Raw genomic sequence first — 23,831 nt, forward strand, 5'->3', positions numbered from 1 at the left:
AAAAATTCTAATATGGCTCCATCTAATAGCAAAAATATATGCATCTTTATTTCAAGGTTTACTTTTACATGAATGAGGGTTTTGCATGCAGGTGTGTATGTGCACTGTAAGTGTACTGTGTGGTGTGCCTATTGCCTGTGGAGACCAGAAGAGAGTGTTGGATCCCTGGAACTAGAGCTACTACCATTGTGAGCCACCCAATGTGGGTACTGGGAACTGAACCTGAATCCTCTGCAAAAGCAGAAAGTGTCTTTAACTACTGGGCCATCTCTCCAGCCCCTAAGCACATGTCTTTTATATGTGGAGAAAAAAATCTAGACAGATAGCATCCTCTTATTAAAAGTGGACACCTTTACAGGTGGTGCTTATGGGTCTCATTTTCTGTTGATATTTCTGTATTCTTCAGAACTTTTGTAGTAAGTTTTTTCTTTGCATATGTTAATTTTTTAAAAAATTTATTCAATTTTAATCCCAGTACTCAGGAGGCAGAAGCAGATGGATCTCTGTGAGTTCGAGGCCAACCTGGTCTACAAGAGCTAGCTCCAGGACAGGCTCCAAAGCTACAGAGAAACCCTGTCTCGAAAAACCAAAAAAAAAAAAAATTATTCATTTAATGTGTGTCTTAGTGTTCTATTGCTGTGAAGAGACACTATGACCACGGCAACTGTTACAAAGGAAAACTTTTAATTGGGGCTGGCATACAGCTTCAGAGATTTAGTCCATTATCTTCAAACAGTGTACAGGCAGACATGGTGCTGGAGAAGGAGCTGAGAGTCCTGCACCTTGATCTTTAGGCAGTAGAAGCAACTGTCACACTGGGCATAGCATGAGCATATATGAGCCCTCACAGCCCACCTCTACAGTGACACACTTCCTCCAACAAGGCCACACCCACTCCAACAAAGTCACACTTCCCAACAGTACCACCCCCTATGGGGACATCTTTTTAAAAACCACCAAAATGTGTCTGCAAGTTTTTCCTGCACAGCTGGTATCTGCAGAAGACAGAAGAGAGCATTGTTCCCCTGTGTTATCATTTAGATAAAACAGTGCAGTTCCCCAAGTGGTGCAGTGGGCCATGAGGGGCAGCAGGGTCCCACCACCCGTGGCCTCTGTGGGTTGCAGGTGGGTGGGAGGGGGCAGGTGAGAGACCTTGGTGGGTCAGTGGCAGGGCATCTGGTCCCACAAGGAGCTGTGGTGGGTGAGAGACAGAGCCATGCAGAGTGAGTTTGAATATAGTTTATTCAGTAAAAGGGAAGAAGAGGGAATGGGGAGAAAGGGAAAGAGGGGGAGAGGGGAGAGAGGAGGAAAGAGAGAGAGAAATGGGGAGAAGGAGAGAGAGGAGGGAGAGGAAAAGAGGCCTCAGTCACCTCTTCTGAAGACAGCACAGGTTGGAAGCTGAAGGAAGATCAGCTTGTTGCTTGTTTAGGCAGAAGGGGGAGTAGGCGGGGCTTGTCTCCTAAAGGGACAGGACAGACCATTACATTGCCATCTCTTTTTTATAATAAAAGGAGGGAAGTTAGACACAATTGGAATGGCAGATTCTCAAGACTGCTTCCTGCTTATAAAGCCGGGTGCTAGTCACATCCTGGGGTATCTGGTCTCTTTGCTCTCATCCGGTGTTTGTGGTATGGAAATGTCCAGTGTCTCTTAGACCTGTTTAAGGTACTGGCAAACAGAGGACAAAGTTAAGTTTGGGAAGAAATTTTTAGGACCAGGGAATTGAGAGGGGTGTATCTGTCCTGTTTAAAGTGGATCCTTCAGTTTGGCTCCCTGGAACTCACAAGAATTTTTTAGGTTTGTGAAAACGTAAGTTTTAAACAGCAGCATATTTATATCAGAATGACTGTGACAGATATTTTTGCATAATGAAAAGTATCTTTAAGACTATTAAAGGCAGTATGAGAGAGAATTTTGTTAACTTGTAGCTTATTGAAATTTGTTTGGTGAGGCTGTTCTTTAAAATGTCAAAACCTCTTAGCTGTCAAACTGCATCAGAGATCTTTGAGAAGAATAAAATTTTACTTGAGTTATTGATTAAAAAACGACAGAGAACTCACTTAGTTGGCACCTAGAGCTACACCTCAGGGTCCTCCACGGTTGCTGAGGGTCGTATTTGCCTTTTTGCTGTTTAGTGCAGGGCCTGCCAGGCTCCAGAAGATCCTGTGGGCTAAGAAATCTGTAGGAAGACAGGCCTACCTTGACCTGAGCAGCTAGGCTGTCGATTCCAGTGATTCTGTCCACTGTCCAGAGTTTAGATGAAAGGCAGTTTTTCCCAGTGGGCAGCACTTGGCAGTTGAAGCAAATTGAGGATGGACATTGTTCTGTGCCCATCTGTCTTCTGTCTTCTTTGGAGGAAGTAGAGTGCTGCTGCTAGGAGCCAACCTGTCTCTTTTTGTTATAAAAAGTCTTTTAATAATTAAGCATTTAAATGCCATATTCCCAGATCTCTGAGCAGTTGAGGGCTGTTTACAGAGTATAGTTGAGCTATAACTACAGTATAGAATCTGATTGGAGAACCGGGTCCAAGCTCGACTGTACTGGCTCTCAACAGGTAAGATTTACACTTGTAAAAGACAGAAAGGAGAAAAAACTGTAATAGAAGCTTAACAACAGAACTGAAAATAGTAGAGAACAGTTTAATTTTAAAGCAGGGTTGGATTACATATATAGTATTTTTGTAAGTGACTTAAAAGTACATACCAATTTAAAACATGAGACTTATTGGTTTGTTAGTCTGAAATGATATATAATGGGTAAATGATTATAACAGTTAACAGTAAACACACACACACACAGTGAACAGGAATTGGGCAAAGTGGATACTTTTGGTGGGCCCTACCAAAGGCATGCCACTGTGCAAAACACACATGTAATAGAGTCAGCAATAGGAATTTAGAGACAAAAACATAAGTAAACTGGAAGAGCAGGCAGGGTATAACTCGGTAAAGATCTGGCAGGACTAGGTCACCTGACCTGGCCATTAGTTAAGATGGCAGTAAGGTTACCTGACCTCAGTTAAGATGGTGGTAAGGTCACCTGACCAGTAAAAATGGTGGTGGTCACGTGTTGTATGGAGAAGCCATGTTTTTTGAGCTATGGGAGTTTTAAATATAATAACAAGAGAGACCTAGAGGTGTGATCTACCCTGTCACGGCACTGCCCAGCCACAAGCTGTGGCAGGGAACAAAGGCTGGAATTGAAAACAGCTCCCTTGCAGGACAGTGGTAGCGGTGGCAGGGATAGAATAGAAGGAATGGGAGTGAGAGGAAATGAGCATTTTCAGACAGGTGGGGAAGAAGCTGAGGGAGGGGAAGGGGCTGCCCAGTGAAAGGAAAAGCAGAGGTGGTGGGACACCAGCAGAGCATTTACAGGCGGGTGGCTGATAGTTTGAGGGTTTCCATAGCAGAAAATGTGAAAACCTGCAAAAACAGCAACACCACAAGGCCTGTAGAAGAACGTCTTCTCTCTATAGGCACGGTGTTAACAAAGCTGACTGGCCCCTGTCCAGACGACTCAGAAGCCAGATATGATAGAGGCCTCTCCGAGCAGTCTCTAACAGTGGGGACCACTTATGAGTGGTCCAAAAGAAAAGAAAAGAAAAAAAGAAAAGTGAAAGAAATATCCGAGAGACCCCAGGTCCCAAAGCGTGGCCAGCACCCAGCTTTCTCAGGCTCCCCTCAAGATGACGCCCACAAATAAACAGAAAGCAGACTTGAGAATCTGCTGTCCTAATTCCTTTAACCTGTTGTCCCCAACCTCCTGCCTTTTTATTATAAGAAAGAGATGGGAATGTAATGGTCTGTGCTATCCCTTTAAGAGACAAGCCCCACCCACTCTCCCCTCCCTTTCAGCCAAAACAAGCGGATCTTCCTTCAGCTTCCAACCTGCACTCTCTCTGTCCCATCTCTCTTCAGAAGAGGTGACTGGGGCCTTTTTTCTTCTCCTCCCATCCTCTCTCTCTCTGTTTCTCTCTCTCCCTCCTTCTTTCCTTTTCTCCCACTTCCCTTTCCTTCCCTTTTACTGAATAAACTATATCCAAACTCACTCTGCATGGCATGCCTATCCATCTCTGTCTCTCACCCGCCCCCTCCCACCTTCCTGGAATCCACAGAGGTGGGACCCTGCTGCCCCTCGTGGCCCTCTGCACCTCTCAGGGGGAACTGTGCTGCTTTATGTAAATCATACAGAGGACTGTGAGTGCCATGCGCATGAGAACAGGATTCAACTCTTTTTTTTTTTTTTTTTAGGATTCAACTCTTAACTACTGAGCCATCACCTCTCCAGTCTCTGCATCTGTTGATTTAAAGATAAGTTTCTAATGGACCTTATTTTTTATAATACTTGTAGGTTTAGGAAAAAAACGGAGCCGAAGTAAACAATTACCATCCTGCCTCTCACCATCTCACACAATTTATTAGCTCACATTGCTGTGGCATGTTTGTTGCGACTGATGGGCAAATATTGGTTGTTATTATTATTTATTGTTTTGTTTGTTTTTTTGAGACAGGGTTTCTCTGTGTAGCCCTTGTTGACCTGGAATTCACTCTGTAGACCAGGCTGGCCTCCAACTCAGATATCCACTTGCCTTTGCTTCCCAAGTACTGGGACTAAAGGCATGCACCACCACTGCCCAGCTATTGATTATTATTTTAAAAAACAACAACAACTTTCTTTTGAGACAAGGTCTCACTATGTAGTTCAAGTTGTCCTGGAACTAGCTATGTAAACCAGGTTGGCCTTGAACTCACAAGAAATCCACTTGCTGAGTACAGGGATTAAAGGTGGGCACTACTATGTCCACCTTTTTTTAACTGATGGGCCAATGTTAATTTTTAAATTTAAAGAAATATTTATCTTATTTTCTGTATAAGATTGCTTTGCTTGAATATATGCACATATATGTATGTGTGTGTGTATGGTGCCCATGGTGGTCTGAAGAGGGTGTCAAATCCTCTAGAACTGGAATTACAGATATCTGTAAAGGAACAGATGCTCTTAAACACTGAGGCATCTCTCTCTAGTCCTGTGATTGGCATTATTAACTAAAGTCTGTGGTGTCTATTAGGGTTCTCTCTGTGCCACAGTTCTATGGTTTGAATACATGCATAAAGTCAGGTTCCCACAGTTACAATGTCACACAGAGTAGTTTACCACCCTAAAAATCCTTGTTCTACCCATGCACCGTTCTTTTCTAAGCAATCACTGATCTTTTTGTTATCTCTTAGATTCCTGTTTGCTAGAAAACCCTGTCACTGGACTCACACAGGCCTATCTCTACACGCTGGCTTCTTGCACTTAGCAATATGTACTTAAGATTCTACATGCAAGGGGTTGGAGATAGGGTCCAGTGCTTAAGAACATTGTTAGCTCTTCCAGAGGTCCTGAGTTCAAGTCCCAGCAACCACATGGTGCCTAACAGCCATCTATAATGAGATCTGATGTCCTCTTCTGGTATATAGGCTCTATGTTTAAATAGAGTACCATATATATAAAATAAATAAATCTTTAAAAAAAGATTCTACATGCCTTTTTGTGTCTTGGCAACTCATTTATCCTTGTAAGACTTTAAAATGCTTTATTTGCTATTGGTGAATAATTTAATATAAACAGTCACTGGCAGCTTATGGATATGTCTGAATAACAGAATACAATGCAGTTCTTCGTGACCACATCATAGAGCCAGAGTCAGCAAATGATGACTTCAAAAGACCAATACCCAGCCCACCACACCCAGGAAAGCCAACTTGACATTTTAAGGTAGTCAAAGACATCATGATGTAGGAGGTTCTTCTATCTATGTGTTGCTTTCATTGGTTGAATAAAGAAACTACCTTGGCCTTTTGATAGGGCAGCACTTAGGTAGGTGGAGCAGACAGAACAGAATGCTGGGGAAGAAGGGCAGTGTGGCAGACGCCATGAAGCTCCTGCCAGAGACTGATGCTGGTTAGAATCTTTCCTGGTAAGCCACCACCTTGTGGTGTTACACAGATTGATAGAAATGGGGGTTAGATGAGGGTGTGAGTGTTGGCCAATAAGAGGCTAGATATAATGGGCCAGGCAGTAATTTAATTAATACAATTTCTGTGTGGTTATTTCCGGGGTTAAGCTAGCTGGGTGGCTGGGAAGAAGAAGCAGCCCGCTTCTCCTACTACTACTACAATCATGGGGACTGGACATGGCTCAGTGGTTAAGAGCATATGCACACTGCTCTGGCAGAGGACCTGAGTTCAGTTCTCAGCATCCCATTAAGTGGTTCACCACCACGTGTTACTCCAGCTCTAGGGGGAACCTAATGAATCTGGCCTCCACAGGCAGCTGTAGTCATGTGTACATACCCACATACATACATACATACATACATACACATAATTAAAAATAAATCTTTAAAAAAATCAAAAGACTCATGCTTTGTGATAGAAAAAAGTTACATGAAACTTGAATTTGTATCCCTAAATAGAATGGAATGCAGACACAAACACACACACACACACACACACTGCACATGCACATCACATTGTTATGGCCACTTAATGACAGGGGCGAATATAACTGTGATCCATAACATCAGCAAAGTAACAGTTGCTACAACTGGTGTTTTACAGGAAAACTTTAAAAAGACACCCCCTGCTTTAGACGAAATTAATTATTATCTATGCACTGTTAGTAAAAGAAAGAACACGGTGTATGATTTAATTTCTGATATTCATATGAAAATGTATTGTTCTAGTTTGCTTTCTGTTTCTGTGATAAAGCACCATGCCCCAAAGCATCTTGGGTAGGAAAGAAAGTTTATTTCAGTTTAAAGCTTACAGTGCAACATGAAGGGAAGTCAGGGCAGGAACTCTGGTGGGGAAGCTGGAGGTAAGAACTGGTGCAGAGGCCATGGAGGAATCTTGCTTAATGGCTTGCTCCTCTGTAGAATATTCTTTTACACTGTGTGACTATATGCCACTGTGACTGGTTTAATAAAAAAGCTAAATGGTCAGCAGCCAGGCAGGATTTGGGGGACAGAGAAAAAGAAGGGTGGAGTTGGGAGTGGGGGAAGAAGCAGCGTGGAATGTACATATGTGAGGTAAACAAGCCTTGAGGCAGCACATCAATGAATAGAAATGGGATAATTGAAGTTACAAGAGTGATGGAGGAGGGTCATCTTTCTATGTGTTGCTTTCATTGGTTAATTAATAAAGAAAACTGCTTGGCCTGATAGGTCAGAACATAGGTAGTCGGGGAAGACAGAACAGAATGCTGGGAAGAAGGGAAGTGAGTCAGACGCCATGATTTTTCAACCTGAGACGGATGTAGGCTAGAATCTTTCCCAGTAAGCCACCACCTCGTGGTGCTACACAGATTATTAGAAATGGGTTAATCAAGATGTGAGAGTTAGCCAGTAAGAGGCTAGAGCTAATGAGCCAAGCAGTGTTTAAAAGAATACAATTTGTGTGTTATTTCCGGGGCTAAGCTAGCAGTGTGGGACCTGGGCGGGACAGAAAGCAGGCCCGCAGCTCCTTCTACACAAGAGTTACCTAAAAACAAATCCAAGCTATTGGCTTTCATATTAATAAGAAGTCTACATGTGGTTATTTGGGAACGGTTGGCAGGACACAGAGAAACTCTGCCTACTCTCCTTCATGGCTGGCTTAGCCTGCTTTCGTATACAATCTGGGACCTGCTCAAGAGTGGTATCACCTCAGTAGACTGGGCCCTCCATAACCAATGGGTAGTAATGAAAATTCCCCACAGAATTGCCTACAGGCCAGTCTGACGGAAGCAACTCCTCAATTGACATTTCCTCTTTCCAGATGATTCTAGCTTTTGTCAAATTGACAAAGAAACTAACCAGCACAGACATGCAATAGAAAAATATGTCAAAATTGTTCTCCTGAGCAATATCGTGGTGGCAAGGTCTTTTTAATTTGTGGTTCACAAATCTATTGGTTATTTGTTTAAAATGTACACATATCTTTTCTGTTTGTTTTTGTTTTTCGACACAGGGTTTCTCTGTGTAACAGTCCTGGCTGTCCTGGAACTCACTCTGTAGACCTGGCTGGCCTTGAACTCACTGAGATCCACCTGCCTCTGCCTCCCACATACTGGGATTAAAGGTGTGTGCCACCACTGCCTGGCAACAAACATCATTTTTATAAACACAAACTTTTAGAAACATTGGGAGTACTTGGCAATTTCTTTTTTAAAATAATTATTTAATTTTTATGTGCCTTGGTGTGAAGGTGTCAGATTTCTTGGAACTTGAGTTACAGACAGTTGTGAGCTAGCATGTGGGTACTGGGAATTGAATCTGGGTCCTCTGGAAGAATAGCCAGCGCTCTCAACCACTAAGCGATCTCTCCAGCCCCATACTTGACAATTTGAGTGACAGTTGAAAGCATCTAACATTTGACTCATGATGGAGGACTGACACTCAGTACAACAGGACCGACCGCATAACAAGCACAGGCACACATGTTGGGCATACATCGAGCCCTAACTGAGCCCTCCAAGAATGTGGGGGGGTCTCCTTTATTTTGATCTTCAGGATCTAATCTCTCTTTCCCAGTCCATGTCTTCAGCCAGAGCAACCCCAATCCATGTATATTTGTTACAGTGTACATTTAATCGGTTTCTACCAGGTTCAAAGCTACACTTCCACTTTTTTGGTTCCTTTCCCATCTCCAATCTTGTTTTATCTGTTGTTCCTTTCTACATGAAGACTTTCTTTCTTTTCCACCTCCATGTTCTGTATGTCATGTCTTCTTTTTAGTGCTTCTCTTCAAAATGATAGTATCCGTATGAAGTCAGATGCTAGCTGTCGTCATACTCCCGACTTACGGGACATATGGAAAGTCTAACTATGGTTCAGATGATACAGTTTAGTCTGGTTTTTCAAATTCACTCAACAATTTAGTTATTAAGTTTTGGTTTTTTTGTTGTTGCTGCTGTTGTTTTTGAGACAGGGTTTCTCAGTAGTGATGGAGCCAGTCCTGAAACTTGCTCTGTAGACCAAGCTAGCCTCGAACTCACAGAGATCGGCCTGCCTCTGCTTTCTGAATGCGCCACCACTGCCTGGCAGGTATTACTTTTAAAATCATCAATCTTCCACTTTGCCTGCGTATCTTCTTTTCTTGTGTTCCCATCCTCCTTCTGGATCACTTTACTCTGTCTTGAAGAACATCCTATAAAGTCTCCTTTAATGATGATCTTTTGCAGTTAATTCTCTCATTCTCCGTGTGTAGTTTAGCCAGGGAAGAATATCCAAGCTGATGTATTCTCTGCATTTTGAAGCTATTATCCTATTGTGTGTTAGCTAGTATTTCTGTTGAGAAGTTAACTGCTATAACTATTGCTTCTAATAGGATAGTTAATTGGGAGGCTGTGGTGACTTGAATGAGAATGTCCCCCAAAGACTCGGATGTTTAAATGCTTAGGCCCCAATTACTGGCATTGTTTGGGTAGGATCAGGAGGTGCAGCCTTGCTGGAGGAGGTGTGTGACTAGGTGTAGGCTTTGAGGTCTTAAAGCCACATGCTGTTCTGTTTTTGCTTGGGGTTTAAGACGTAAGTCCTCAGAATTCTGCTCCAGCCTGTGCTGCCATGCTTTCTTGCCACAATGGACTCTTACCCCTCTGGAACCAGAAGCCCAAACAAACCTTTCCTTCTAATAAGCTGCCTTTGTCATGGTGTTTTATCACAGCAAGGGAAAAGGAGCAGACACAGAGGTTACGAGGCTTCATCAGTTCCCAGTAACAAACAGGTTTCTACCTAAGCAGCTGAGACCTGTGTAGGTCAAACAGCGCCATCCCAGGCTAACCTCTAGGAACTGCCTGCTACTTAAGCTCACCCAAAACTTCCAACAAAGCCCTTGCTAGGGACTTCCTCTGGAATGATCCAAATATGGCCACTGATCTGTGCTAAACTTTTTTTGGCTGCTCACACTTCCTCCGTACAAGGCCTTCCTTCTGGCAGCCCGTCACCAGGGCTCAGAGCTGCAGGCAGTCTGGAGCTGTTTGCTTATGAAGGTATGGACAGGGGCTTGGACACTGGAATGCACCTCTGCGAGTCACTTCTTTCCACCAGGGATTTCAGGGGTGGAAATCAGGTCCTCAGGCTTATGTTCTTTTCTGTTTGGCTCTTCTTCCCCTTCAAAGTTCAGCCCTTCCCATCACGAATTTGTGTGTGTGTGTGTGTGTGTGTGTGTGTGTGTGTATGTATGTGTGTGTGTGCGCGCGCGCGCACACACGCGCGCGCAGGAGAGAGTCCCCTTCCACCTTCTGAAGGCAGTTTCTCATGTTGTTGCCCTCCCTTTATTCCAGGGTTGTGAGCTTCTGGGTGATTCTGTCTTTGCTGCCATCTCACAGCAGGCGTTCTGGGCTAACTAATGTGAGCTACCTGGAGCCCTTTTCCTGTATTCCCGGGATCAAACTCGGCTCATCTGGCTCGCTTAGCAAGCCCTTTAACAAGTAGAGCCATCTCCCCAGCCTCAGGATACCTTTTAAAAGCAACTTCTGGAGCCTTTTGTTCTTTTTCTCTTAAAGAGAGGCTGCATATAACACAACTTTTTAAAAAAGAAGAGGAATGCTCTAAATATAGAAGACCTAACCCATGGTGCAGCTGCTGAGGCTTGGCAATGGTGGTTGACTTTTTTTTTTTTTTTAAATTGCATCCCAAGATAAAAATACGTGGTTCTAAATATCCCAGGAAGTTATCACGGAAAACTCTGAACATGCCTAAAATGCTAGTTCTGGGTACAGCAGAGGAAAGGGGTGACACCACCCCCTCCCCACAACCCAGCCTCAGCCAGCTGCGGTAACAAAATGCCCAATAGACAGCGCACATTCCAGAGAATCTTTGCAGAGTGAAAGAACAAATCTTTGATCAGACTGGCCCCACAATGGTACTCTGCAAACATGCTCAGAAGAAGAATGGTTTGTCCTGAGATATGGATGACAAAAACGGAAGCAGAGGGACCTCCTATCACCTACAGAGAGTCTCGGGTTTCAAATCTAAACCGTCACCATAATTATTGCATGGAAAAGAGATGATACCACATGTTGTGCCAGTCGCTTAATACCTGTGGTAGTCAGCCTGACTGTATTGCAACGAAATACCTGAGGTCATCCACTGGTGTGGGAGGTCCTTCCGTCTATGTGTTTTATTGGTTAATGAATAAATCTGCCCTGGCCTGTGATAGGATAGAGTTGAGTTAGGTGGGGAAATAAGGCAGAGTTGGGAGACGCTGCCGTGTAGCCCCGCCAGAGACAGACGCTGGGGATGGAACCCGGTAAGTCACAGCCATGTGGTAATACACAGATTAATGGAGATGGGCTAGTTTAGGACGTAAGAGCTAGCCCAAAAGAAGCTAGAGCTAATAGACCAAGTAGAGAGTTAGTTAATACAGTTTCTGTGTGGTTATTTTGGGAGTCTGGGCGCCAGGAAATGAACAAGCAGCCTACTTGTAGCAGTCCTACTACAGTCGACTTAAAAAGAGGAAAGGTTCCTGGCAGAGTGGTGCAATCTTCAGTTCTAGCACTTGAATGGCAGAGGCAGGCAGGCAGGCAGGACACATGTCATCAGACTCTGTTTCAACCAAACCGAACTAAACCAACACCATAACCAAAAAGTCAAAATGAGGGAAAAAATTAGGTCCAGGCTCTAGTTGGTCAGTCCAGTTGCTATGGGACCTGTGACAAGGAAGCAGATCACAACAGCAATGCATACAGTAGAAATATATGAGATGGCTCAGTGGTTAGAGCACTGGCTCTGTTTCCAGAGGACCCAGGTTCAATTCCCAGCACTCACATGGTAGCTCACAACCATCTCTAACTCCAGTTCTAGGGAATCTGATGCCCTCTTCCGGCCTCTGTGGGAACTGCATGCATGTGGTACACAGGCATACATGAAGGAAATTAACAACACACTTAAAATTAAATAAATCTTCTTTTAAAAGAGAAAACAGAGAGGAGCTGGGGCCCCAATAGACACTTACAAGCACTGAAAACCACAGGTTTAACTTTCCTGAGGGTCCACCACCTCCTAGCAGCACCAAGGAGGCCCAAGAGTTTACCATGGCATTTGGGGGACGGTCCAGATTCAAACCACAGCAACACTTATGGCAATACCCTTCACTGGTTTCACAGAGACTTGAAGCCACTCAAGAGAAAGTGTATCAGGGAAACCAACACACAGCAGAGCATCGTAAGCACTGAGTATGGTGTCCCAGAGGAGGCTACTCCGAGATTGCAACATGGCAGTCACTGTGACTCATCCAACAGCCACCTATTGCACACTCAGAATCCATGGGTCAGCAATTCAGACAAATCCCAGTAAGAACAGGGACTATGCTTCACCATCCTGGGGCCTCAGCCAGGAGCCTTAAAGACAAGGTATGAAAGGTATGAACAGCTGGAGGCAACTCTGTCCGTATGCCTGTGACTAAGATGATACTGGGACCATATCTTGAACCTCCAAAGCTCTGAGTTAAGTGAACCGTTTTTTCTTTAAAATGTTACCTAGCCTCGGGTATTTTAATACAGTAACAAAAAAAAAAAACCCTTAAATTAGACAGGGTTTCTTTCTGCAAAGAGTTGTGAAGATCAATGAGAAGAAATCATGAATCATCAGCTGACATAACCTACCATAATCTTTATGTTGTCATTGTCCTTTCCCTTATAACACCGCTTAAAAGCAGCCAACTGGGAGTGTTCCAATCTTTTCATTCCCTTGTCCCGAGGCATTCCACAAGGCATTGTTCCAATTGACTCCAAAGCTCTAAAACTACCCTTTCCTGGCTGCTCTCGGTGGCATCTGGAGGTGACTTTTTCCTTAGGAAACATAACACATTCTCCAGTCTTCTGTTGTTAGTCTCTCTCTGCCCAATACATTGTTCTTGGCATTCCTCACAAGCTCTGCTAGCCTGATGACAGGACGAATCACTGTTGACTCAGTCAGCAGAAACAAAACAAAGCAGGTTCCCTCCCTGCCAGAATCCAAGACCTTGGTACAACGTAAAACATCCAAGGAAAACAAAGCATGACCTGCCGAGGTCGGGCAGGACCTCCACAGAGGGAATGGTCTCTCCGTAGCTCTTCTGTGTGGGTTGAAACTCAGAGAGGCAAGAGCCAAGTAAACGGAGACCCAGCTGCATAACAAAATCTCCACAGTTGCCAAAAAGGGAGTGAGGGTGTTGGAGCACTAGCCCAGATCAAGGCTGACATGGCCTCACAGCAGAGAATCCAGGAGAGCACAGCCCTGATCTGTATATGTACGTGTGTGCATATGAACAGACATATGTGTGTCTACATACAGAAACATACACTGACCTTTGGGTAAAAAGGAAAACATGGCAGGACTCCCCCAAATCATTAGCTCTGACATCTCTTATATGAGACTGGAGGGTAGTGAGGACTCTGCCTTTATTTGGATTTATCTCGTTGAGCTTGCTACTTGTTATTTAAAATTCTCTCCTCAATATATAAAAATAAGCTATTTGCCCCAGGAAGGTAGACAGTTCTAAAAACCCAACACAGACTGAGTGCACGTCATATGTTCATATGCTCCCAATATGTCTAAGAGGAGAACATGACTGGCCCAATTTTAAAAATTCTTGTGTGTGCTAGTGTGTGCAAACTTGGGCATACACTCACGCCCTGGAGCACATGGAGGTTGTTGGACAATCACCATGTATCCTATTGGAGGCGGGGTCTGACTTTTGCAGCTGCACAAGCCAAGTTAGCTGGCCCATGAGCTTCCGTAGATTCTCCTGTCTCTACTTCACATCTCGGCTTAGGAGTGCAGGATTTTTAGACACATGCCATTGTGGGTTATGGAAACCCAAACATAGGTTCAGACACATGCTATTGTGGGTTATAGACACCCAAACATAGATTCAGACACATGCCACCGTGGGTTATGGAGACCCAAACATAGGTTCAGACACATGCCACCGTGGGTTATGGACACCCAAACATAGGTTCTCATGCTTGCTTAGCAAGTGCTTTAGAAACTGAGCCCATCTCTGAATCACACACAAACAAAGCAATGCCCCAAGCCAAGGATCCAAGGTCTTCCAACAACTGAGCATGCAGCCAGCCCCAGCTGTGAACTGCATTGTCTGCTCGCCCAGTGTGTTCTAACGGCCCTCCCATAAACACTGTGCCTCTGTTTACCCTGCTTTACCTGCTTATCGAACTCGGGCTTCAAAGTGTCTTCCGTGAAGATGTGAAAGCACATCTTCCTGTGGCTGAAAAGCACGGCGGACTTGAGCATGACCAGCGTCTCTTCCAACCGGTTGCCACAGGCCACCACAGCCAGGTGAATCCAGAGCTCGGGTGGCACGGAGTGCAAATTCCTAGCTTCCCCAGGCCTCCTAGAAAGAAGAAAAACAAGCTGAACTTTAAAAAAAAATTAAAAAAAACCCACACTGAATGGTTGGAACATTTCAAAACATGAACAGGCACAATCTGTTATATTTTAGAAAGTGATAAGCATTTTGACAATTCTTCCTGCTTGTAGAAAAATACCATTTATTCCCATATTTATCCTGGCCATAATGAGATGAGTCACTGTTTGGGTGGCTATAGGTGTCTGGGGCTTTTTCTGCCAGCACTCAGCTGTCTAGTGCCTGCTGGCTGCCTACAGGACTGTGTTTGGAAATATCATTTCCAAACTCCGACAGCTGACTGGGGGCTGTGGGGTTCCCACTAGCACAGGGCCATGGAAATTAGATTTGATGCAATTTGAACAAGAGAAGGGTGAGTCGTGGCTTTCCCATGTGAACCTCGAAATATGATACTCCCCTCATCTGGAGGTTTTTAGGTTGCCGTGGAATGCGTGACTGCTGGATGGAAGGAAAGCTGTGTAATTGCAAGAGGTGAAGGAAGCAAACAACCTACACGCCCCCACGCCCACGGCGTCCCAGGGTGGCCTTGAAGAAACAGGTGTTAATCCTGTCTGGTCAAGGAGGGGGTGAGGTGGTGGGTATGAGACTCGGGCTTAGTGAGAAGCAGGCAGGGGGGAGGTGCGCGAGCCTGCGAACATCAAGGTATCCAATACTGAATGAACAGCTGGGAGGAGAAATGGGATCCAGGAGTCTAGGATCATCATCCAGCTATTTCCTAGGAATAAAGATTGGTCCCAGCCAGGGAGCTGAAGCCAAGCCTCAAAAGCACCACTGAGAAACATTTGCAGGCAAGCTGGAAGAAGTCGGGCTGAAAAAGGTGCCCAGAGACAAATGAACGCAATTTACTCGCACGAAAGATTTGGAGAGCAGGGGAACTTGGATGTCAAACGCCACCTTCCTTCCAAAACCTTCCAGTTCACTCTGCGGCCTTCCACCCCTCCCCCCCCCCCCCCCCCCCGCTCCCCCACCCCTTCTGGCGTGCTTGCAGGCCCATTCCAGATTGCTTCACCAAGAGGGAAGTTGAAGCTGTGGGTGGAGCAACCTGGACCATGTCCCAGTTTGATTACTTAAGAGCAAGCTTGGCAGAAGCATGGCCTGGTGGCTCAGCCCAGGCTAGATGCAGCTGGTTCTTGGATTTCACTAACTTTGGGAGTCCCGAGGAAAGATGGTATCTTTATGAATCTCTTACTTCTCTCCGGTCCCCCTATTCTTTTCAGATGTGGCCACTGACTTCTCTCCCCTGTCACAGTGACAGACAGCCCCGTGGGAGGTCTATTCATCTCAGCTTTAACTGTAGTCCCCAAACTAATGTGCTATCCTCATTGGTGTGGGGGTGCTGGTGGGGTTCCAAGATGCCGGTCTTGTTAGTTTTCCAATTAGAATCAGGTGAGGCTTACCTGCCTTCAAGATCAAACACAAACTGCCAATTAGGACTCCTAACTACATCTCAGCTGCCACCAATACAGCCTACCTGAATGGATGGTCGCTTGTCATCACACTCAGTCACATTCAGTCACACTTCTGTCCCCATTTGTGGCTTTATTTTGGTCCACACAGTGTATTTCTAGGTGCACTGGCTGGTTCTGTGTGTCGACTTGACACAAGCTAGAGTCATCAGAGAGGAAGGAGCCTCAGTTAAGGAAATGCCTCCGTGAGATCCAGCTGTAAGGCATTTTCTCAATTAGTGATCCCTGAGGGAGGGCATGGTGGGTGGTACCATCCCTGGTTGGTGGTCCTGGGTTCTGTAGGAAAGTAGTCTGAGCAAGCCAGGGGAAGCAAGCCAGTAAGTAGCACACCTGGCCTCTGCATCAGCTCCTGCCTTGAGGATCCTGCCCAGTTTGAGTTCCTGTCCTGACTTCCTTCAGTGTTAAGCAGCAATGTGGGAGTGTAAACCAAATAAACCCTTTCCCCTACAACTTGCATTTTGGTCATGGTGTTTTGTCGTAGCCATAGAAACCTAACTAAGCCATTTGGACTTGACACATAAACATTCATTCATTTCACTCATTCTAATTTCTCTCCAAAGTGTTCTCTCTTTTATCTTTACTAACCACCACCCACTCCTTTATGGACAAATCTTTACTAAAGGTCCATTATGTGTGAGAGAGCATTCTAGAACAGAGCTGAACCAAGCAAAGATGGAGAAGTCACTCCAGAGGACATGGGAAGAAGAGAAATAACACTGAAAAGGTGGCAGGCTCTGTAAGATGAGGGCCTGCTGCTTGTTGGGGTTTCTAGCCTGCCCAGTTCCCACATCTGGTAAGCACCCAAGGAAAATCACACACAGGTCTACATAAGTTATAAACTGATTGGCCCATTAGCTCAGGCTTCTTATTAGCTCTTGTAGCTTATATTAACCCATTATTCTTATCTATGTTAGCCACATGGCTCAGTACCTTTTTCAGCGGGGCAGGTCACATCCTGCTTCTTCAGTGGTCTGGACAGGACTAGGAGGAATGGGCTTCCTCCTTCCCAGAATTCTCCTGTTCTCATCGCCCCACCTCTACTTCCTGTCTGGTTGACCCACCTATACTTCCTGCCTGGCCAATCAGCGTTTATTTAAAACATGATTAACAGAATATAGACAATTCTCCCGTACCAGGGCTCAGCTTGTGAAGGGCTTGCTCTGAAAGCAGGAGAACCTGAATTTGATCCCCAGAACCTGGCTAAGAAAAGCTAGGCACAGTGTTGCCCACTTGTGATGCCAGCATTAGGGAGGCAAGACAGGTGGTCCCTGGGGCTCAACAGTCAGCCAACCTAGGCCATTTGTTGAGTTCCAGATAAGCAAGAAACAGTCTCAGGGGAAAAAAAAAAAATTGGATGGAGCCTAAGCAACAACACCCAAGCTTGTCTTCCGGCCTCCATACATATACACATGTCCCCATACACACATGTCCCCAAACACACATGTCCCTATACACACATGAACACACCCACAGGGGTAGGGGGACAATCCCTAAGTACCTTGCAGAAAAAAGTCAAAAGTGGGGGCTGGAGAGATACAATTCTCCCAACACTCACATGGTAGCAAACAACTGTCTCTAACTCCAAGATCTGACACCCTCACACAGACATACACGCAGGCCAAGCACCAATGCACGTAAAATAAAAATATCTTTTGGGTGAAAAAGGTTGTGACAGAACACAGCTGACAGGGTGGGATCTCATCCATGGTGGGTGACTGTGCAGTGTGACGCCGGGCAAGTGAAGACAGGCCGCCCTGACAAGAAATCCATCAGAGGCTTCGGGCACTGGGGACAGAGCATCTCTAGGGGACAGTGGCAGAGGAGTAACTAAGTCCGGACGAGCCTGGAAACCATGAGGACCCCACCTCTCGGGACCCGCATGCCTGCTGGTCTTCAGGTATATACCTCGTAGAGGGGTCACACCCACTATTAAAACCAATTCTCAATTAGCTAACTCATGTGGATGGGAGGAGAGGCCATGTGAACGGCACTAAGATGATGATTTAATCATGGCTAACGCACCAGCCAAAAGGCCCAAAACACTCTGAGGCCTCCGAGATGTTTCTTCCAGCAGAAGTTTCTTGTAGTCACAGCCGAGGACCCGAGTTTGAGTCCCTGGAACGACATGGTGCAAGGAGTGAACCAACCTTTAAACTCCTGCAAGTTGTCCTCTTATCACCACATAAACACACACACACACACACACACACACTTGCACACTCATGTATACACATAAGTATTAAAAATGGTACAAGACTCAATGTGAACAGTTGCTTAAAAGCTGCCCTGTATTTGGGAATATGGGTGTGTTGCAAAGGTAATGACAAGTAGGGGCTGAAATATAGTGTGGTGGTAAAGCACCTGCCTGGCATGCAAGAGACCTCTCATTCCATCCTCAGAATGGAAAGAGGAATGCCTTCCCTACCCCTAAACAGAAGGGGTCCACCATGCTCATCTTTACTCAGAGACAATAAATCTAAACCTCAGTAAGCTGGTACAAACAAATTTAAGTATATTTAAATTTTTGCTGACTGGGGAAGATGGCAAAATAAATAAAAGGATGTCCCTGATAAGCTCCCCTATGTGTTGGGGTAGGGAATAGACAGCTTGGGCCTTGAACAGTGGACACTGGCCCAAACCCTAAAGAGACATTTGTCAAGTTAGCAGGTATGAAGATGGGCATACACCTGTTCTTCCTCATGGACTCCCCCATGAATAACCTGCAAAAACTCTTGCATGTTTGCACAATCCCATGCAAGAGCATGCAGAACAGTTCTGTGTAAAAAATAAACCAATGACCATGCAAAGAAGATCACCAACATATTTGCCATGGTGAGAGCATGGATTACCATAAAGCAGGGAAAAGGAATAACCTAGAACAGCAGGCTCCAACGCGGGCCTAGGAGGAAGTGAAGACGTTTGTGCGGATTGTAACAGGATAGTCACAGTCAGATTTCAACACAAGAAAGAGTGTTGTCATAGCATAATGGTGCTGATGCCTGGGGCTTTAAATGCAGTTCTGGGGGTTAAATAACCACCAGACTTAATAGCATCCATTTTCATACAGGATTCTTATTCTCTAATGCTCTTGGTCCTATTGACCTTTTAGTATCTAAAAATACTGCAATGTTAATATGCAAGAAAAATCCATTATCATGTGTATGCTGATCATGACGATCAGTGTGATACCATTTTGTATGTTTATTTGTTTTTTATTTAAATCCCCTTAAATAAGAGAAAGAAGGAGTATTGTATCTTATTTGCAGATGTATATGGAATAAAAGTAAATTATACCAACAATCCAATACAGAACGGTAGCTATTTCCGGAGGCTAACTAAAAGTTGTATTTCTTTTCTTTCATGGATGAATTCATTTTTATTTAAATGAATGTGTGAGTGTGTGTGTGTGTGTGTGTGTGTGTACATGTCAGCAAAGGCCAGAAGAGAATGTTGATCCTCTGGAGCTGGGGTTGCAGGCAGATAAGGTTGAGCCACATTATCATGAACTGAACTCAGGCCCTCAGTAAGAACAGCATACACACATTCTCAAAGGTGGAGCCATCTCTTCAGTTCTGAAAGTTGCAATTCAAGTTGAGTGTTGAGCATAAAGAAATTCATTTCATTATCTGTATTTGTATGTGTGCCTTCCAAACTGATGGACAAATACTTTTTCTCACTGAGGAAAGTATGTAGAGCAGGGACATGCTCAGTGGTGGAGTGCTTAGCTAGCATGCTGGAGCTCTGGCCCCTACCCTAAAACCAAATCCAAAAGAAAGGAAGGAGGGAAGGAAAGCTCCTGCTTCCCAAGGCAGAGCAAACCGTCTCTTCGCCTCTCTGCAGGCTCCAGTGCTTTAGCTTGTGCAGTACAGAAAACAAGGGCCTAGGCATGCATAATTCATGGTATCTGGTAACAGGTAATGAAAAGCCACTTCTGCTGCCAGGTCCAGCACCAGTGGTTGGGATTTAGCGAGACCTTCGCTGGCCCCACTGCTCCCTCTCACGTTACAGTACAAACCTCAGGCTCTGGGTCACAGGCAGCCATGGTGCGCTGTCACATGAATAATGAAGAATGGGGGTGCAGCAATGGTGTGCCTTTCACCAGCTCCCACCTACAGCACACTCAGCGCCTCTCAAATGTCCCCCAAATCTGCAAGGATCTGAGGAGCTCTGTCTAGGAAACTGGAACTTCTTAACCCCTCAGGGCTCTGGACTTGGCCAGACGTAGGGTGGTAACTCCGCTCTGGCTTGTTTTATAAAAAGCAACTGGAGTAGACATCTGCTGTTCGGAATGTAGGGGAATCTGTTTTGTGGATGTGGATGTGTGCACAAGTGCACATGCACAATGGTGCACTGTTCGCAGGGGCATGTGCACACGGGTGAGTGGTATGTATGGAGGCCAGAGGACATCCTCAGCATCGTCTAAGACAGGAACTATCACTGGCCTGGGACTCACCTATCAGGCTGGGCTGACTGGCCAGGAGTTCAAGGATCTGCCTCTCAGTGCTGAAACCACAGGGGTACTGCATCGCTATGCCTGTCCTGGGGTTTGAACCCGGGTCCTGCTTACAAGGCAAGCACTGTACCAGCTAAGCTATGTCTCCAGCCAGTTTGTTTGTTGTTTCTTTGTTGAGATGAGGTCTCTTGTTGCCCAGGCTGGCCCAGAGTTTATTATGTAGCTGAGACTAGTCTTCAACTTCTGATCCTCTGATGCCCAATTGCTGGGATTACGGACATGGCTACCACACTCTGCCTTGATTCATCCTTTGAAATACCCACTGAGTCACCTCTTTCCTGGTCAACTTCTCCCACAACTCTGACTCACAGCTCCCATCATGCCTCCAGCTGTGACTGGAAGAAACGGTCTATACCGCAGATGGTGGGAGACTCCCTGCCTGGCAAACACACACACACACACACACATACACACACACACACACACACACACACACACACACACACACACGGTGTGAGATCATGATCTATATTCTGTCAATTTTATTTTAAATAAACGTTGATTGGCCAGTAGCCAGGCAGGAAGTATATGCGAGACAACCAGACAGGAAGTAGAGGCAGGCCAAGAAGAACAGGAGAATTCTGGGAAGGAGAAAGTCCATTCCTCTGGAGTCCTGACCCAACCACAGAAGAAGCAAGATGTGACTGCCCTGCTGAATAAGGTACTGAGCCATGAGGCTAACACAGATAAGAATAATGGGCTAATATAAGTTATAAGAATTAATAAGAAGCCTGAGCTATTGGGCCAATCAGTTTATAGTTAATTGATTTCTTTGGGACTTAACGAATGCAAGAACCAGGCAGGACAGAAAACTCAGTCAACACACACACACACACACACACACACAGAGAGAGAGAGAGAGAGAGAGAGAGACAGAGACACAGAGACACACAGAGACACACAGAGAGAGACAGAGACAGAGATAGAGACAGAGACAAGAGATTTGGATGCCATAGTCTTGGGGAGTCCCTGAAGGTTGCTTACCAACACACATATATCACACACATTTTCCCACCTACAGTTCCAGGTCAGGATGCTCTCAATGACCTTTTACCTTTGGCCCTATGCTGGCAACACCTGCCCTACCTCAGCTCTTGCTTAGTGTTCCCTTCTCTTGCCTTGATGAAATCCTGGGAAGGCACCACTTTCTCCTGGTGCCTGTCCCACTCAGGAGAGGAAGCAGGATACTCCTGGCTTCTCGTGGTCATCACCAGACACAGGGATGTGCCTTCATCCAGAGGGTGAAGGGCACTAAGAACTCCCCTGCATTTCCCCCTCTCCTCCCCTCTTGGTATCATCCATCTACTTCCAGGTCAGTCCTCACCCACTGGGGCTTAGTTCCGGGTCACAGCGTTTCTGCCTAGCTAGGTGCCCAACAATATTGTTGAGGACTCAGCCCCAACTCAGTAGGGGCCTCCAGCCTCCTGATCCTGCAGCTCTGTGCCCTTCACAAGCTCACCTTCATCGTCTCCCTGAGACATCCAACACAGATTCTGTTCTCCAGCCTGTCATGTCTTTGCTAGTGCTTTGCCTGGCTGCCTCCTTCATGGGAGAAAGGCCAGAGGAGTATTGGTACTTTTATCTTCTACCATGGATCTGAGTTCCTTCTCCCAAGCTTACACCAGCTGATGATTGCGTATTTCATTGTGTTTTACACCACATATTTAACATTATATATCATAAAAGATAACACAAATAGACATTTCTCCTTAGGAAAAAGGTGAAAATAATGTACATTTGAAGCTAAAAGCCATAAAGCGCAGTCTATTAAAATACTAGGGCTGGCAAGAAGGCTCAAGCTCGATGACCTGAATTTGATCCCTGGGACCCATATAGTAGAAGAAAAAATGGACTCCTTCAAGGTATCCCCTGACCTTCACACATGCACTGTGCCTCCCAAATAGTTAAAATATTAAAAAATATATAAAATATTAAAGTTATCAGATGAAAATTGCTTTGCAATTTTTACTTTTTCATGTTGTAATCAGGTCTTTATTCAATTGAACACATACTTTTTATTTTTTACAGCTGCTTGATAGCATGTGTCTGTGTGTGTGTGTGTGTGTGTGTGTGTGGTTTATACACATACATTTGATACAGGGTCTCACTTTTGTAGCCCTGTCTGTCCTGAAACTTACTATGTAGACCAGGCTAGCCTCACACTCACAAAGATCCACCTGCCTCTGCCTCCTGAGAGCTGGGATTAGAGCATTGCTAGCATGTTCAGCATGCATATAATTTTAATTGTTATTTTTATTTGATTCTTTAATTTTTCTTGTTTGTCTTTAAGGTTGTATAACTATTGTTTTTAATAGCTATCCACTATTCTACCCAAGGAAATACCATTACTTACAATCATTTTTCTCATTGATTCTTTCTAATTATTATATTATTTCAAAAGCTTGTGCCAAGGAGTTGTAGCCAGTAGATTTTTCTTCTTCTGCACTATTTCTTTAGACTGTGTTCTTATAATGGAACCACTGGTTAATATCAACCCTCTTATTAAGAAAGTCTTAGTTTTGCTAGCTTCTCAAATCTACCCAAGGCCTTCCTGAGAAAATGGGCCATGGAAAAATAAGTAAAACAAACAGGACTGAGCCACTTGTGAAATGGCATCATGGAGTTGGGGTCTCACATAACTGCTCCCCCATTCACCAGGGATGAAGGACAGTGCAGTGCCGGGTCACCGTGGCACAGGCTCTCCGTTCCCAGCCCTTTTCCAACAGTGTCAATGGTGAAGTCTTAGTCTTGTGTGGTTATGCCTTGAACACCATTCTAATATTGCTTGATCCTCCTTCAGTAGATATTGGACCCTCAGCAGAACCTTGGAGGGAAGAGGACTCGGCCAAAAACCAGCAACAGCATTTTGCTCTCTGTCAATCATCACCCACCTGTGTGATTACAGCCATTCCCGGTACTGGCATGGGTTTTGTTCTTTGGCTTTTTGTTTGTTTATTTTTTCTTCAAGATAGGGTTTCTCCGGGTAGCCCTGACTATCCTGGAACTCAGTCTGTAGACCAGGCAGGCCTTGAACTCACAGAGATCTCCTGCCTCTACCTCTGCCTCCCGCGCTACCAATGCCTGGTGTCATGGGGGTATCTTTACAGAAAGAAAAGAAAAAAGAAAGGAAGATAGGAAGGAAGGAAGGAAGGAAGGAAGGAAGGAAGGAAGGAAGGAAAGAAGGAAGGAAGACAGATCCAGGAGGCTGAGGCAGGAGGATCATGAGTTTGAGGTACAGTGAGTTCAGTCCAGTTTGGACGACACAGAGAAACCCTGTCTCTAGATACAGTTCAGTGGTATATTGCTAACCTGGCACGTGCAGAGTTCTGGATTTGATCCCAGCACCACAAAGATAAATAAAGATACTTAGAGAATTGGAGCCCTCCAGCACAGCTGGTGGCATTATAAACTATGATAGACACCCTAGAAAACTGGCAGCTCCTAAAAATTCTAAATATA

The 23,831-nt window shown here is 45.0% G+C and overlaps 1 protein-coding gene across 1 annotated transcript in view; it reads right to left on the minus strand.

The window, feature by feature from the left end:
- The window catches only part of Gxylt2 (glucoside xylosyltransferase 2), a 90,374-nt gene that overhangs the window by 48,117 nt on the left and 18,426 nt on the right, over positions 1 to 23,831 (minus strand). Inside the window, exon 2 of the mRNA XM_038320627.1 lies at positions 14,171 to 14,360. Within this exon, the coding sequence (XP_038176555.1) occupies positions 14,171 to 14,360 (190 nt within the window). The remainder of the gene's footprint in view (positions 1 to 14,170; positions 14,361 to 23,831) is intronic.

Source organism: Arvicola amphibius, chromosome 2 (genome assembly GCF_903992535.2).
Source record: "Arvicola amphibius chromosome 2, mArvAmp1.2, whole genome shotgun sequence".
Classification (NCBI taxonomy): Eukaryota; Metazoa; Chordata; class Mammalia; order Rodentia; family Cricetidae; genus Arvicola; species Arvicola amphibius.